This window comes from Liolophura sinensis, chromosome 12 (assembly GCF_032854445.1).
Source record: "Liolophura sinensis isolate JHLJ2023 chromosome 12, CUHK_Ljap_v2, whole genome shotgun sequence".
In the NCBI taxonomy this organism is placed as follows: Eukaryota; Metazoa; Mollusca; class Polyplacophora; order Chitonida; family Chitonidae; genus Liolophura; species Liolophura sinensis.
Genome location: NC_088306.1, coordinates 30801020 through 30818139, shown reverse-complemented (window position 1 = coordinate 30818139; position 17120 = coordinate 30801020). Strand labels below are relative to the sequence as shown.

At 47.9% G+C, this 17120-nt stretch overlaps 2 protein-coding genes across 2 annotated transcripts in view; both read right to left on the bottom strand.

Annotated features, from left to right (window-relative positions):
• Window positions 1–17120, bottom strand: part of LOC135479882 (DNA polymerase alpha catalytic subunit-like) — a 338179-nt gene that overhangs the window by 79632 nt on the left and 241427 nt on the right. The gene's annotated exons all lie outside the window — the stretch shown is intronic.
• Window positions 1–17120, bottom strand: part of LOC135478982 (glutathione reductase, mitochondrial-like) — a 54357-nt gene that overhangs the window by 29628 nt on the left and 7609 nt on the right. Inside the window, 3 exon segments of the mRNA XM_064758672.1 lie at window positions 10974–11073; window positions 14724–14778; window positions 15717–15849. Coding sequence (XP_064614742.1) covers window positions 10974–11073; window positions 14724–14778; window positions 15717–15849 — 288 coding nt within the window.

The following is a 17120-nucleotide window of genomic DNA, read 5'->3' as shown; positions in this document are numbered from 1 at the left end:
CTGGGGGAAGCTGAGTATCGGGAGGCACTATAAGCAACTCCTCACGAACGAATCCCCGTTGCGGGCCATCCGACGTATCGTCTAGATAGTACAGCACGGGTTCATTAGGCTTTGTGACAGAGCGCCCAAGCCGATAAATCTGTCGAGACCACACAGGATCAGTCGCGCGACGGCCCTCCAGGCTGATAGAGATAACGAACGCCAACACCCTCGGGGATCTTCCGCTCATTAAGTCCATCGGGATGACCTGGAGGCACCGTCGAGGAAGGCTTATGGGGCACCCCTTTTGCCTTGATGGCGTCTTTCGGCTTTTTACCAATCAGTCTCGTTGTCTCGTTATTCAGAGCGGCCACAACAGAGGGCAGCCGAGCCACCCATTCAGTAGACCGGTGTTCGGGAGGGAGGCGCATCTCCTGGGCGTACTGATGTCCAAAGAGCCGCTCAGCCAGAGTACGGTTGAAACGCTCCACTATGCCTTGGTCTCGGTGGATATCCATGCGGCCTCGGCGGGCTGTGACATCGTGTTTGGCCAGCAGTTGGCTCACCGCACCCATAAACTCGCGCCCAGGGTCAACTTGGAGAAGCTTCGGCCATCTCAGGGGTCCCCGCTTGTAAATGCGAGAGAGAGCATCAGCGACTTCTTAGGAATCTTTAGTAGCCAGAGGTTCTGCCTCCTTGTATCGAGAAGCGACATCAACAACCGTCAGCGTGTACTTATACAGCTTCCAGCCTCGCCGATCATGTGGTAGAAATAGAAGATCAGCTTGGTGGATGTCATTCGGCGTGAAAACATCGAACATAGGCCTTGGTGTTTTTCGGGGACGAGGCAGGTATATCTGCCAGATAGCCTGCTTTTTCAGCCAGGCCCGGACCACATCTTCGGAGACTTTAGCCGCAGTGGCAAGTTTCTGGATGGCTGCGCGGCCCTTCCAGTACCCATGAGGGCTTAGTAGATATTTGCCAGGCGACCAGACACTTTACTAGCCATGTCATCAAGGTATTCTAGCAGACCTCTAACAGATTTGCGACGAAAAAGATCGTCGCGGCGCAGAACCACCTCACTACTAAGATCGTGCTTGCCATACAGCGAGGAGCTCGATGGCGAGTCCGTTCGGTTTACTTGGTGAGTTTTGCAATTCCGTAACTCACACCCCCAACCACACACATCCCCAGGATGACGAAAGTCATCTCGCGGTGTTTTTGATCTTCACTAGGTACATAGAAATTGGAGAGCTGTGGCTCTGAGCCCAGCAGCGCCTCGCATGCATCGCGTGTCAGAGTTTTGCCCGTGACCCTAGAATACTCGCGGATTGCAGCGTCGACATCCCGGAACGTTTGGACAGCGTGGCCCTGGCGGCGGAGTTCATCGTTGATCCAGTCCAAGCGCTCAGTGCGCTTTCGGGACCATTTTTCCTGGGCGGCATGGAGCTGCTCTACAGCGCGGTCATGGCGCCTCCGCTCCTCGTCGACACCGGAACTCCTCAGCATCGAAAACATATAGTTGCTCCCGCTGAAGGCCAAAGCGTTTACGAGGGCGCCGCCCATCATCATTGTGATGGAGGCCATTACTACTTGATTATATTGGGAGGAAGGAGCCCTTGTTTAATTAGCAGGTCCTTCGAAAACATGGCCAGGCCTACATCTGCAATGACCATGCCAACGTCACGGGGTGTTAAGTCCAGCTTCGGAAGGGCTCCTTTCAGGAACATCTGGCCGAGGCGAGCGTACCCAGTAGCCAGGAGAGAGACCACAGCGGCGTGGTAGGCCGCGTTGACTAGCACTTTTCCGTCACCAGGTGGAGTAGACATGCTGCTCTATATAGAAAGGGTCGCGATGTGTATTCAAATGGAGATTCTTTTCTTGCGGCGTGATATCTGCATGCGGCATATCTGCACCTCGTGCATGCGGCGCAATATCTGCACCTCGTGCAAGTGCTGTATAGCGGCTGCGCCACGCGCGTAGCAACACAAGCATTGCAAGGCCGCCAACGCCTAATAACACTATGGGCGCTCTCCAGCGGGTGATTTGGTGTGCATTCGTAGAATCTGGTTCCTTCGCAAAATCTGTGGCTCCCCCCTCCTTCTGGATTCGTTGTACTCATGTTCCTCTGGATCATCATTTCTAGGAGAGCAGCGGTGTTTAAATGAGCAGTGCTCAGTAGTGGTTAGTGCCATGGTTAATGGTGCCAAGTACTTACCATAGCAGTAGTATAGCCAGCAGCTAGCACTGCTAAGCGCCTGTTCAACAAATGGGTCGGTGGCGAGCTGTGCCATGAGCATTGGTCTATTCTCGGGTGGGACTGGTAGGAGCCAGCTGGCCGCCCTTACATATGATCTCAAGAACATACCTCCGAGACCGTTAACCATCCCCGCACCGAGCTTAGCCTCGTACCGGGAGTGCAGCCTTTCAACGTCTTCGTCGCTCATGGCGTCGATCTCAGCGGCTGTTACGTCTTTTCCCAGATATCGCTTGATCTGCCCACCCACCGCAAGTGCCGCCAGCCTATCCCTGAGCTGCTGTGCATGTTTGCTGGGCTGTTGGCTGGGCTTCTCCTCCTCTTCTGCGCCCAGAATATCATCTATAAGCTCGTTGGTATATATTATTAATATGTAGGAGCGACTACGTCTAATATATAATCTTAGATGTGGCAGGCGTATCAGTCATTAGCAGGAGCTTAGAATGCGGATTGTTCTTGAGCTTCTGTCAAACCTCTGCCTTTTTGAGCTTGGCCTCGATGATGTGGTTCTCCAGGCATTCGTTGAACGAGTGCTGATCTTTGCAGTGGAATAAAGCCACCCACCTTGTCTGCTCGCGAAAGTCTTTGAGGACGGCGTTGTATTTCTGAGTGAGGACCCAGACGCTTTGCTTTGCATGGCGGCCCGAGAATGCCATGAATGACAGCATTTTTTGTTTCTTCATCGCCTCCAACGAGCTACAATCATCGATGATGTATGGGGTGGGCTCCCCCTCGAACAATCTGTAGAAAGCTCTCAGACAGTCGTTGAACCGCTCGCCGGGATCAAAACAATAGACCTCAGGGTCAGACAGTATCCATCGCCACTGGTACGCCTCCTTATGCTTAAGAGTGGGGCACAGGATCACAATGTGATGAAAGAAACCGCGGAAAGGCCCCTCAAGCAGGTCCAGCATGAAGACTGTTTTGCCGCATCCCGTCTGCCCACAGATAATTGCGCAGTGGGCGTCATCAATAAAGCGCGCTGACGAATCTACCATTCTCGATGTGCAGCTTTGCGTCCATGATCACATAGAGATATACGTTCAACACGCCGGGCTCCTCTCTCTCTTTTGTCACCTGTATCGTAATCCCCTCGCTGGCGTTCAGAACGCGCCTCCCACTGCCATGCAGCTCGTCATCGTCGCTTGGCCAAAGGTGAAGCCAGAAGGCGTGCTTGTGCGTCAAGAACTCTTCCAGGGAGATGTCTCCCAGGCCTAAGTCTTTAACGACCCTGGCCACCTCAGGGTCCCGCTTCTGTAGGGCTGAGCTGGCGAAGAACCTCTGGACCTCGCCCCACTGCTGGTACGCCCGCATGCCCTGGCTGTACAGCTGATTGGGGACCCCTTCTATTCTGACTTCTACTTTGGTGATCTTCGGGTTGTAGAAGGATTCCGACCTCCTATTCCACGGGGTTCCTTTAGTCTCGAACAGCATGAGGATGCCCTTCAATGCTCTCGCGGACGTGTTCAGGTTTATGTTCCAGAGAGTATCAGACTTGTCCTTCACAAACTTTCGGTGGCGGAGGACGCGATCATACAGAATGGAGACGCCCCCGGCAAACTGGATGCGGATCTGTTTAGCGAGCTCCTCTTCGATGACCATATCGAACTCCAGGCTGATGTTGTCGATGGTGTCAGTCGCGTCGGCATCGTCTGTTGCCTGGATGACCCGACTGTAATCGTTGAATGTCAGTTCGTACTCCAGTCGGTCGGCCAAGGCACTCTGGTAGAATGGCATGTGGCTATCTAGAAGCTCAAAGTCTAGCGGGATGTGGAACCGGCTGCCAAAGGCACGAGCGATGGCCTTTTCTCCAGCATCGTCGTCACTTGGGTCCTCTGCTTCGACTCGAAGTTTAAGCATGTTTTCGCTGCCGATGCCTTGGTAGGCCGCATTCCGCCGTTTTTGGTCAGCCATAAGTCGCCGTAGCAATGAAACACATCAGAGTCGTCGATGGACATTACCTCATTCCCGCTGATTCTGATCGTGGTTTTCTTGACTACTGCGCGTCCGAGATTCCCGACCACTGTGGCGTTCGGGTCGGATGAATTGATCGTGGTCGAGAAGGCCAAGCGCACGGTACCGGGCGCACAATGACGTCATTTGGGCCGAGGTTGGGGAAGCGGACCAAGAGTTGTTGATTCTGGTCGATCGTACTCGGGTTGTTGGTGACAACCAAGGACTGCCGTACACCTTGTACACCCCGAGGCTTACGGAGTGTTCTGAAAGGGTTTAGCCTGCGTCGGTATGCATAGATTGTGTGTATTGAAGGTATACCTTGCAATGTTCAATAAGAAGATTATGGCAGACTATACCTTTGAAAATCCGGCGTTCGAAGATGCCAAAGAGGACAACGCCAAAGACGATGCCAGAGAGGAGAAAAACATCGACAACGATCTGACCCCTCTCCTTGCAGGTAATAATGTTTCCAAGCAACAAAGCGGGGGTCTGCTCGTCAGAAACCTTCAAAAAGAGATGACGCAGGCCGCCGTGAATGATTATTATGATGCCTTGGCGAATGCAGATCCCAGCCTTAACCCCATCTTTCGCGATTACGAGAAGTTTGAGGTTGTCCAAGGGCACCTGCGACTCGTAGCCCACACCAATCTGTACATCATCAACAAATGAACAGGTAGACCGCTATCCCTCTCAACAGTCGCCAATAAATGGGGGGGGGGGGGGGGGGGGTGATGTTGTTAAGGGGGGGCTGGGCTTTGTGGACTGGAAAAGAAGTAAACAGCCATCATTGCATCCGGTCAGAGTTCAGAATCAGAGTTCAGAACTCGCTGCCGCGGCCGGCGAAGTAGATACAATGGAGCTAGAAGATTTAAGACAACCAGCGAAAAAGGCCGCTGATGCTGTCCACACACTGGAAACAAGCTTGACGGATAGTGAGGTCGGGCGGGTTCTTGAAACGATAAACGACCCTCCTCTTCCCATGCGAGAACTTCTGGGGCTTGACAAGGCACTGCAGACCTCGGAAGGCGAACACGTGAATGACCTCGCCAAGCTGTCAAGTCTCGATAAGGACATTGCAAAAGAAAAACGGAAGTTGGAGGAGGCCCCTGATGAATTCTCCCGAAGCCGGATCGAAGACCGGATAAGGAATCTCAAGGACGAGAGGGTGGCCCGGCTCGAAGCAGCCTCTTTAACGGCCGAAGCCCTGCGCACGCAAATACGCCGCATCAAGCGGTCGATCGCATCCTACACAAGGATTCCAGTCTGGCCGAGCGCGTCCGCACCCTCTTCCAGGAGCAAAGAATAACCGTGGTCTCCATTCTCACGGCAATTGGGATGAATATCTCGCCACTGGGGCTAGCGATAAAGTTGGGGCTGACTGGCGGGCCCGGCGGGGGCATCCAGCCAACGCCACCTCCATCTGACGGGCGTGGTCTTCAAGAATGAGTGAAAAAGCATCTCCAGTCCCTGGCGCGCGCCCTTGGCAAGCTGGCTGGGAAGGCTGCCGCTGCGATTCCGGGTATTATTGGCAGTATCGTGTCCTGGCTACTGAACCTTCTCGCGAAAGCGGCTGGGTGGCTGGCCGATAATGTCTGGGCTCTAGTCATCGCAGTAGATGGCCTAACGCTCGTGGCTGTTCGCAAGTATTTAACGCATAGTCCACAGCAGCAGTAAGCCGATACCAACCCCAGTGACGACGATGGCTGTCTTCTCCGCATCGTGATCTTCTGCTTTGGAAATAGGGGTTCTTGTTTGCCTCCGGCGGCAGCAACATGCTGAACGCGCGCGGTGGGTGGTGGGACGCTTTCTTGTGGCTCAACAATCCCGTGGGATAGTGCGCGCTTCTGCAAAGTGGGCGGCACTTTAGCGTTCACACCCTCATTGGCGCCTAGCTTCTGGTCCTCTGTGGCCATGATGATTTTGTTGTTGTAGTTCGCCACATGGCCGATCTGCAGAAGCATGTCGCTGGGGGCCATATATAGGCCTATGCCATACACAAAGTCTACAGCGCTCCCGGCATACTGTAGCACGTCCTGGTAGTGTTTGATAGCAGACGGAAGGTCGATCGGAGAGGAAATAGCGTCTTCAACGTTCGCGGCAAACTGTTTTTGCGTGTCGAAGACTGTGCCCGTGCCTAGAATACGCGCCCTTGTTTGCACCTGGGCGCCTAGAATAGCCCACACATATGTCCGGATGGAATCGTTTAGGCGCTCTACGCCCGGCTGCGTGAATCCTTGGGATTTGTCGACAATGAACGACGCCCAAGCCTCCTCGGCGTCCTGCTCGATGTAGTCGACTTGGAGCGCTGTAGGCTTTCTAGAGAACGACATCCTGCTCGGATCGAAGGCCCCATTGCCAATGGGGTTGTAGCCCGTTCTCGTGACATAGTAATATGCCACTCCGAGGCCGTTATTCACCCCACTGCGCCTCCAGTCTGTGTGCGTATCTACGTGGAACTCCCTACAAATCCTCTCATAGGCCCTCTTGTCGTAGGGGTTTTCGAATGTCGCTCACGCTGTCTTGCGGCAGGGGGGCCTGGATCTCTTCCAAGACCCGCCTAACTTGGTAATACACATGGAACGTGTACAGGGCCCTTATTCGTTGGTCGGGGCGAGAAGATGGTCTTTTGCAGAGACGCCACAGCCCGTGGTTGCGCACCAGACCGCGAAGTTCACTTGGTTCTGCCAGAATTGCACAGGATTGGTGTTCCAGGCCCGAACAATGTCATTGCTGGTTATCTTTGGCAGCCGGTACTTGGCCAACACATCTGTGAACTGGACTTGAAAGGCCTTCTTTTCATCGATGTAGATGTCAAATCGCGTGAGCTGCTCTGCGTGGGTTTGGATACTATGAAATGCCCCGGTCTTGTAAGTGGCCTCTCTATTGAGCCTGTAAGCCTCGCTGTTCATCGTGGCTAAAATGTTCATCACATTGACTGACATTCTAAATGGGGCACAGCACATGCTGCCTCATGCCCTTAACAACCTCGATGGCCGCCTTAAAACCGCCCTTCGGGAGATAACATTCTACCCAACCTTCTTGCTTGAGGGCGAACGTGTTGAAGTGCCGACGGGCTACTACAATGTCTGTACGCTGGACAAGGGCATATTCCGCCCGCATGGGATTTCTCTGGGATTGAATGAAGCCACGGGCCGCTTAGTCCTTACCCTCCCTAGAAATACCTTCATAATACTCCCAAGAGCTTGCCCCCATTTTGGGGTTCTCCGACGGGATTGCGCCCATAGGGGGGACTATGGAGGGTGAAAATCTACCCAACTTGGCCCCACACAAAGAAGTCTTCGTCCATTTGGATGAACTGAGCACCTCAGAAAACGTGAGAATAACCTCAGATTTCGCTGGCGGTTCAACACTACTTCAGGCCGTCGCCGTGACTGGTGAAGGGATAAACTGCAGGAAGACAGTTTCATTTCCCAACCCACAGTACAAAGCCTTGCGCACCGACTATATAACACACCTGACCGTGGCACTTTTAGACAAAAACGGTAAGTATATTAATGTAGAGTACCTCAGTGCTACCCTAGAAATACAATAAGTATGGTGGAAGCATTCGGCCCCTGCTCTGTGTGCCTGGCTTTAACCGACTTGACAGATGTGGCAAAGTTCGAACTCGAAGGCCAGGAAGGTAAAATCTACGCCTTCAGGTTAAAAAATGGCTTGTACCACCACAAAAAGATTGCTGGGGGGCAAGCAGAACCTGCCACGTTTCCCTTCAAGATGTCTCATCCTCTGTAGAGCAAGAGCGCAGGTCACCTTCTGAGGTGATTAAAGAACAAAAACTCTCATTGATTCGCTCTGAAGACCGCTTTGTTCTTACCAGAGCTCGCAACCCTACTTGGGTTGTAGATTTGAAGGTGACCCCGATGACGGTCCCGATCTTCGGGGGCGCTAGTGGCGAAGTGAAAAAAGTTTTCAACTCCGGAACCTATTTCGTGTCGTGGATGCCAAACAACGGCTGTAGGGTAACTCGGGGTAGTAGACCAGGTGCAGGTATCTACGCACTAGTTGCGAAGGATGGTGTAGAGACCGAATTTCTTACAGCGCACGCCGCATCTACGTCCATGTTAGAAATAAATCCTGGATCTATACTTATCTTCAACATCATACTTGGCGCGGACTCTCAGCGCCGTTCCTCCTTGATTAACGGGGTGAGACTAAAGTGGCCTGCAGAGCACAATGGAAAGGAGCTCATACTTATGATCAAATTACCGGCCCAGGGCAACCCAGTCATCCGGAGCTCTCTCGAGGATATACGGGTCTTTGCAGGGGGCGATGTCAATCTTGAGAAAATCTATTTAGAGTCCGGTATACACCTTCGCAGCTTTCGTGTTAGTATTCCCGATGACGATTTAGAGTTTACCGATGTTATTGATTCACAGGACGAGCAATATGGGGCGCCTGTACCCAGCGATCACGGATGAAGAGCCGACGGATGACCACCCCTTGACCCCGAACGCACCGATGGTTGAAAACCACCCTGAGGGTGTGGCGCACGCCCATCGCCTGCAGTATATCAGCGAAATACAGAGGCAGCTTGAATCTGAGCGAGATCTCCGCCGGGCCCTGTACAAAAAATACCGGCGCGGTGTCTTAGCCGCCGAGGCCCTTGATTCGGCCATGCTAACGGCCGGTTTGGGACTAGGGGTTGCAGGTGTGGGACTACTCACAACAATAATTGCAGCCCCTGCTGTCTTGGCTATGGAAGCTGCGGCCATAGCTTGCGGTGTCTTAAATGTCGCCGGAAAATTCGTTAGCCGCCGACTTCACGCAAAGGCCAAGAAACATAACGATATACGGCTCTTGGCCGAGGCCAAACTTAACAGCATCCATGCGCAGGTATCTACGGCATTATCTGATGGTGTTATTTCGGACGTAGAGTTCAAGCAAGTCGTTCAGGAGCTCAAGAACTACTCTGATCTGAAGCAGGAGATACGCGCTAAGTCTCGTAAGGTATTCAACGCCGTAGAGATCGATGAAAGCACGAAAAAACAGCTTATAGATCGCGGCCGAAAACCTAACTCGGCAAGAGCTGAAAAACGCTCTTTCCGAATGATGTTCTGGGGAGGTGTCCAGGGGAAACTTGTTACACTACTTCACATGCAGCGGAACCAAATCAGAATACAGTATACATCGCTCTGAGACTGAGAACAGGCAAAATTATCACCACTGAATCTGTGACTGTCACTCACTAAAAGAGTAGTGGCACCATACGTTTTGAGCACCTAAGTCACAGTAGGTAGAAATAAACTTTGTAAAAAAACAATTCAAATACATGTACTATCTATGTCGAGAAATTAACTCTGGGCACAGTCAAACATCATTTCTGTCATTTCTGTCATCTGAATACATATATAAATACACTTTGTAAACTTACATGTTAGAAAAATATTCACAATCTAGTATACATACATATAATATTAATACACTTTGAAAGAGTGTACTGGTCTGTGGGCTGTTGATTCTAAATTTTACCCGTCAAAAATACCCCCTTTGGCTGGATTGCCTGTCCAGGTGGACGGGTGTCTGGCTAGCCTGGTGCCCGGGGGTAAAAAAAAATTCTGCCCAGTGTGGGGTTCAAACCCATGGTCCAAAAAAGCAAAAGGCCCGGTTTATAGCTCAGCCTTTTACCAATTAATCACCACCCTAACGGCGGGCTCCGGATTTTTTGCGCTAGCGACCCACCGTTAGGGGGGGTAATTGGGGCTGACACATCCCACTACCTTTGGGTCATCTACAACACCCCTTGGTAAGGTCTCTCTGCCCCCGAAGCTGTCGAAAGTTGCAGAGATTCCTTGAAAGTGCGTAGAGCCCGGCGTCATATGCAGGCAACGCATTCATATACTACATATACAGGAGACCAAATCCGGATTTGAGCTAGCAAACATCCCCTTATACATGTAGTATATGAATACGCCCCTTACACACAGCGCCTTTCCCACCTCTGTCAGCTGACTGAGCTATATCCCACAACCCACCAAACATAGGCTTAATTGGAAAGTCTATTCCGCATTAACACCATAAACAAAATATTTCCAAATAATTCTCCTAAAAATACTGGATCTTATCAAACAAGACACGCTGAAAAAGGCTGTCACATTTATTTTTTATAAAAATCCGTGGTTTAAGCCCTATAGTGTGTAGAAAATCATCTGAATCATCCTGTTGTGCAATACAGCAAGCCCATATATAGACTATAATCCTTATGTATTAAATGCCAACTAGGTCGCCTCATATCAATGTGTGTGTGTGTAGGCGAGACTTGTAAATAAGCATGTATGCCTTGGCTGTGGAGGCGCCTGGGGGGGTGGGTATGGGAAAGCAGGGAAAGGGGGGTGGGGGCCTCTATTTTGTTATGGGGAGGGCCCCAAGGGGGGCGTGCGCCAGAACCTATAGTGTGTATACTAGAACTTCTGGACCTCGCCGGGAATAGGGGCTGGGGGCCTCTATTTACCAAGGGGGGCATGCGCCAGAACCCTCCCTCCCCCTACTACTGCATGTAGTACTGTACATACAACTATTTCATAACCATGAGTAGCACTGTCACTAACTATTTTATAACCAGACATAGTATTGTACATACACTGTTATAAAACCATGCATTACTATTTCAAACATGAGATACACGAGAGCAATTTTATACATATGCAGACTATGCAAGGGAGACAACTTTTTTTAGGCCACTATAATACTAGGGTTGTCTCCCATTAATCTGTCCCACATCAATGCGCATGGTTGACAATGTTCAATTTGAATGCTTTCTCACCTTGTCACATCTGATGAGAATACTGGTGTCTGAACCGAGGGAGTTGAAGATCCCAGCCAACTCCACTGCTATATAGCCTGCACCAACAACAACAACCTTCCTGGAGAGAAAAGAGTCAATTCAGAGAATAAAAGTATGCAAAATTTATGTATCAATAAAGCTGATATTTGACTTGAATTTTACTGTGTCAGTAGTACAAGTGCACACACAAAATCTGACAAAATTCCACAACATGTGAGGCAGCTAATGGCCATAAACCAGCCACATTCATTTAAAGGAAAAGACAACACTAAATGTACATAGGCATCAATAAATATTCCACATGACGTTAGAAAAAAAAAAACAATAACGGTTTATCCTTTTGATGCTACATACCAATGCAGTTCAAAGCAAGAAAAATCATCCGCATTGAGAAAATCAAAACCATTGTCATGTTATTAATTTTAACCAATCAGATGTGAAATATTTCTATAACCTTATAGGCAGCTGCTTCTGTTGATGGGCCCACTGTGGTACAAGTGATGCTACATCATGTTTCTGGTACTCAAACATGTTGCACCCACATGTGGTACAAGAGATGCTACATCATGTTTCTGGTACTCAAACATGTCGCACCTGCATGTGGTACAAGTGATGCCAGATCATGTTTCTGGTACTCAAACACGTTGCACCCGCATGTGGTACAAGTGATGCTACATCATGTTTCTGGTTTTTCAAAAATGTTGCACCCGCATGTGATACAAGTGATGCTACACCATGTTTCTGGTACTCAAACATGTCGCACTCACATGTGGTACAAGTGATGCTACACCATGTTTCTGGTACTCAAACATGTCGCACCCGCAGGTGGTACAAGTGATGCTACATCATGTTTCTGGTACTCAAACATGTCACACCCGCATGTGGTACAAGTGATGCTACACCATGTTTCTGGTACTCAAACATGTCGCACCCGCATGTGGTACAAGTGATGCTACACCATGTTTCTGGTACTCAAACATGTCGCACTCGCATGTGGTACAAGTGATGCTACACCATGTTTCTGGTACTCAAACATGTCGCACCCGCATGTGGTACAAATGATGCTACACCATGTTTTTAGTTTTTCAAACATGTCGCACTCGCATGTGGTACAAGTGATGCTACACCATGTTTCTGGTACTCAAACATGTCGCACCTGCATGTGGTACAAGTGATGCTACACCATGTTTTTAGTTTTTCAAACATGTCGCACTCGCATGTCGTACAAGTGATGCTACACCATGTTTCTGGTACTCAAACATGTTGCACCCACATGTGGTACAAGAGATGTTACATCATGTTTCTGGTTTTTCAAACATGTTGCACCCGCATGTGGTACAAGTGATGCTACATCATGTTTCTGGTATTTCAAACATGTTGCACCTGCATGTGGTACAAGTGATGTTACACTATGTTTTTGGTTTTTCAAACATGTCGCACTCGCATGTCGTACAAGTGATGCTACACCATGTTTCTGGTACTCAAACATGTTGCACCCACATGTGGTACAAGAGATGTTACATCATGTTTCTGGTTTTTCAAACATGTTGCACCCGCATGTGGTACAAGTGATGCTACATCATGTTTCTGGTATTTCAAACATGTCGCACCCGCATGTGGTACAAGTGATGTTACACTATGTTTTTGGTTTTTCAAACATGTTGCACCCGCATGTGGTACAAGTGATGCTACACCATGTTTCTGGTACTCAAACACGTTGCACCCGCATGTGGTACAAATGATGCTACATCATGTTTCTGGTATTTCAAACATGTCGCCCCCGCATGTGACACAAGTGATGCTACACCATTTCTGGTTTTTCAAACATGTCGCACCCGCATGTGGTACAAGTGATGCTACATCATGTTTCTGGTTTTTCAAAAATGTTGCACCCACATGTGGTACAAGAGATGCTACATCATGTTTCTGGTACTCAAACATGTTGCACCTGCATGTGGTACAAGTGATGCCAGATCATGTTTCCGGTACTCAAACATGTCACACCCATGTGTGGTACAAGTGATGCTTCATCATGTTTCTGGTACTCAAACATGTCGCACCCGCATGCGGTACAAATGATGCTACACCATGTTTCTGGTACTCAAACATGTTGCACCCGCATTTGGTACAAGTGATGCTACCTCATGTTTCTGGTACTCAAACATGTCACACCAGCATGTGGTACAAGTGATGCTACACCATGTTTCTGGTACTCAAACATGTCGCACTCACATGTGGTACAGGTGCTGCTACATCCCGTTACTGGTTTCTCACACATTGCACCTGCATGTGGTACATGTGATGCTACACCATTTTTCTGGTTTTTCATACATGTCGCACCTGCCAGTATTACAAGTTATGCTACACCATTTTTCTGGTTTTTAAACATGTTGCACCCGCATGTGGTACAAATGATCCTACACCATGTTTCTGGTTTTTCAAACATGCTGCATCCACGCGTGGCACGAGTGATGGTACATTTTGTTTCTGGTACTCAAACATGTTGCACCCACATGCTGTGCGAGTCATGCTACGTCATGTTTCTGGTACTCAAACATGTCACACCCACATGTGGTACAAGAGATGCTACATCATGTTTCTGGTACTCAAACACGTTGCACCCACATGTGGTACAAGTGATGCTACATCATGTTTCTGGTACTCAAACATGTCGCACCCGCTACGTCATGTTTCTGGTACTAAAACATATTGCACCCACATATGGTGTAAGAGATGCTACATCATGTTTCTGGTACTCAAACATGTCACACCCGCATGTGGTGCAAGTCATGCTACGTCATGTTTCTGGTACTCAGACATGTCGTACTTGTGTGTGGTACAAATGATGATACACCATGTATTTGGTTTCTCAAACATGCTGCAGCCCACACCCTTATAAGAATTATGAACAGTTACACACTTATACATGTATGCACAGTTACACACTTATATGTACAGTTACACACTTATATGTACAGTTACACACTTATACATGTATATAGTTACACACTTATATGTGCAGTTACACACTTATATGTACAATTACACACTTATATGTACAGTTACACACTTATATGTACAGTTACACACTTACATGTACAGTTACACACTTATAAATGTATATACAGTTACACACTAATATGTACAGTTACACACTTATATGTACAGTTGCACACTTACATGTACAGTTACACACTTATAAATGTATATACAGTTACACACTAATATGTAGTTACACACTTATATGTACAGTTACACACTTATATGTACAGTTTCACACTTATACATGTATATGCAGTTACATACTTATATGTACAGTTACACACTTATATGTACAGTTACACACTTATACATGTATATGCAGTTACATACTTATATGTACAGTTACACACTTATATGTACAGATAAACATAATGAGCTTCAAAAGGCATACACACACAAATAACAGGAAATATTTAGAGCTGTCAATGTGTGGAAACCAACCAATCAGAGTCACAGAATTCATTACATATGAATCAAGCAGATGGACAATATTTGGAGAAATTTCTGCACGGAAACCAAAGTCAGATATTTGGACAGACCCAAAATAACATCCTTCAGATATATGTTCATGTGCGGTGAAGTGTGGGATAAAAACTTAACACTGGCTGCTTCAAGAGAAATGTACATAAATACTCTGATTAAAAATGCAATTTTAAGTATTTAAGTAATAGACTCAGCCCAACTTACTTGGGAAGTTCTTCCAACTCAAAAAAGCCATCACTAGATATACCATGTTCTGCACCTAGAAGAAAAATGAATACTCCAATTATTGCTTTACACCTCACATGTACTTTGGAGGAAATATAAATGTCTGTGACGAGGAAACTGGAGAGAACCCAGAACAATCTTAAGACCGTCAACCATTTCCTGACAAACCTCCAGACAAAAAGCAGCAATCAATTTGGCAGGAGCTAGGTTTGAACTTGCGACCTCAATCACAAGTCAATGATCTCAACTGAGGATGTCTCGATGGCTCCAAAATTTAACTGCAAATATTAAAGGTTTAACATGATGAAAATTTATACAAAATATAGACATCTTTATCTTTCTTCTTTAAGTTGAGCAAAACAATGCAGACTTTCCATGAATAGGTGGGTTATGGGGGCAATGTTTCTTTTCGTTGACTTGCCATAACAGTGGCATCGGAAGCAGTACAGTTGGAACAGCCATGGTCATACCACTTTTTATCCCCCCACAATAAAAAACTATAACTAAAAAAATTAAAAAAAAAAAATTTAAAATAAATCAGAACTAAAATAAAACTAATTAAATGGCAACCAACAAATAAAGCCTCATGCATACACATGAGCATATTAAGCACATCAAGCTACAAGGATCCGCGTGAAATCTTTGAAATGATTTCAGCGCATCTCCAGGTGTCCAGCATTCCAAAGCTGCCAGGGCCTTGATGGCCCCTGGATCTTCGCCTTTTGCACTGGGATAGTTGACTGATGGCCGTACTCCTTTCAAATTGCTTTAGATGCACCGGCATAAGGTCATGATGGCATGCAGACCTCAGACCTCAGTCTAATTAAACACATCTTAATTACAGGGATACACAAAACCAGCAGGGAAATTTTAGTTTCAATAGTTACAACAAGGTGTTGAATGTTTCTCGGGCTCCAGCTTGTGAATAGCTTCCTGTGATCAGACAGACAAACCAGTAACATACAGCCTTACCTGGTACATCCGGGAAGACAGGTTTCCCCCCTGTGGCTATTAATATATGAGGGGCTGTATACTTTTGACCATTAACCTCCACACATCTATCTTCAGTCAACGTAGCGTGCCCGATGATTTTCTCTATATTCCCCTAGGAAAAATATTTGAAAACATCAACAAGAAAGTGAATTTGTTTAGTTCAATAATTAAAACTGAACACATCACAAGTACCCAAGTTTATACAGCTGACAAATGCCAGTACTACAGCCCCATTCAAAAACACATGCTGAGCAAAATGTTGAGCTATGAGGTAAAAGATTTCCTTGGTCTTTGATATACAAATCGCTATTGATGACTGGCTATCTGTGCACTATGGATGGCCACTGCAACCCTGTGATTGGCTATCTGTGCACTATGGATGGCCACTGCAACCCTGTGATTGGCTATCTGTGTACTATGGGTGGCCACTGCAACCCTGTGATTGGTTATCTGTGCACTATGGATGGCCACTGCAACCCTGTGATTGGCTATCTGTGCACTATGGATGGCCACTGCAACCCTGTGATTGGCTATCTGTGTACTATAGATGGCCACTGCAACCCTGTGATTGGCTATCTGTGCACTATGGATGGCCACTGCAACCCTGTGATTGGCTATCTGTGTACTATAGATGGCCACTGCAACCCTGTGATTGGCTATCTGTGTACTATAGATGGCCACTGCAACCCTGTGATTGGCTATCTATGTACTATGGATGGCCACTTACAACCCTGTGATTGGCTATCTGTGTACTATGGGTGGTCAATACAACCCTGTGATTGGTTATCTGTGTACTATGGGTGGTCACTGCTACCCAATGACTGGCTATCTGTGTAATATGGGTGGTCACTGCTACGCTATGACTGGCTATCTGGGTAATATGGGTGGTCACTGCTACCCTATGACTGGCTATCTGTGTACTATGGGTGGGCAATACAACCCAGTGATTGGCTATCTGTGTACTATGGGTGGTCACTGCTACCCAATGACTGGCTATCTGTGTACTATGGGTGGGCAATACAACCCAGTGATTGGCTATCTGTGTACTATGGGTGGCCACTGCAACCCTGTGATTGGCTATCTGTGTACTATTGGTGGTCACTACAACCCTGTGATTGGCTATCTGTGTACTATGGGTGGCCACTGCAACCCTGTGATTGGCTATCTGTGTACTATGGGTGGTCAATACAACCCTGTGATTGGCTATCTGTGTACTATTGGTGGTCACTACAGCCCTGTGATTGGCTATCTGTGTAGTATGGGTGGCCACTGCAACCCTGTGATTGGCTATCTGTGTACTATTGGTGGTCAGTACAACCCAGTGATTGGCTATCTGTGTACTATTGGTGGCCACTGCAACCCTATGATTGGCTATCTGTCTAC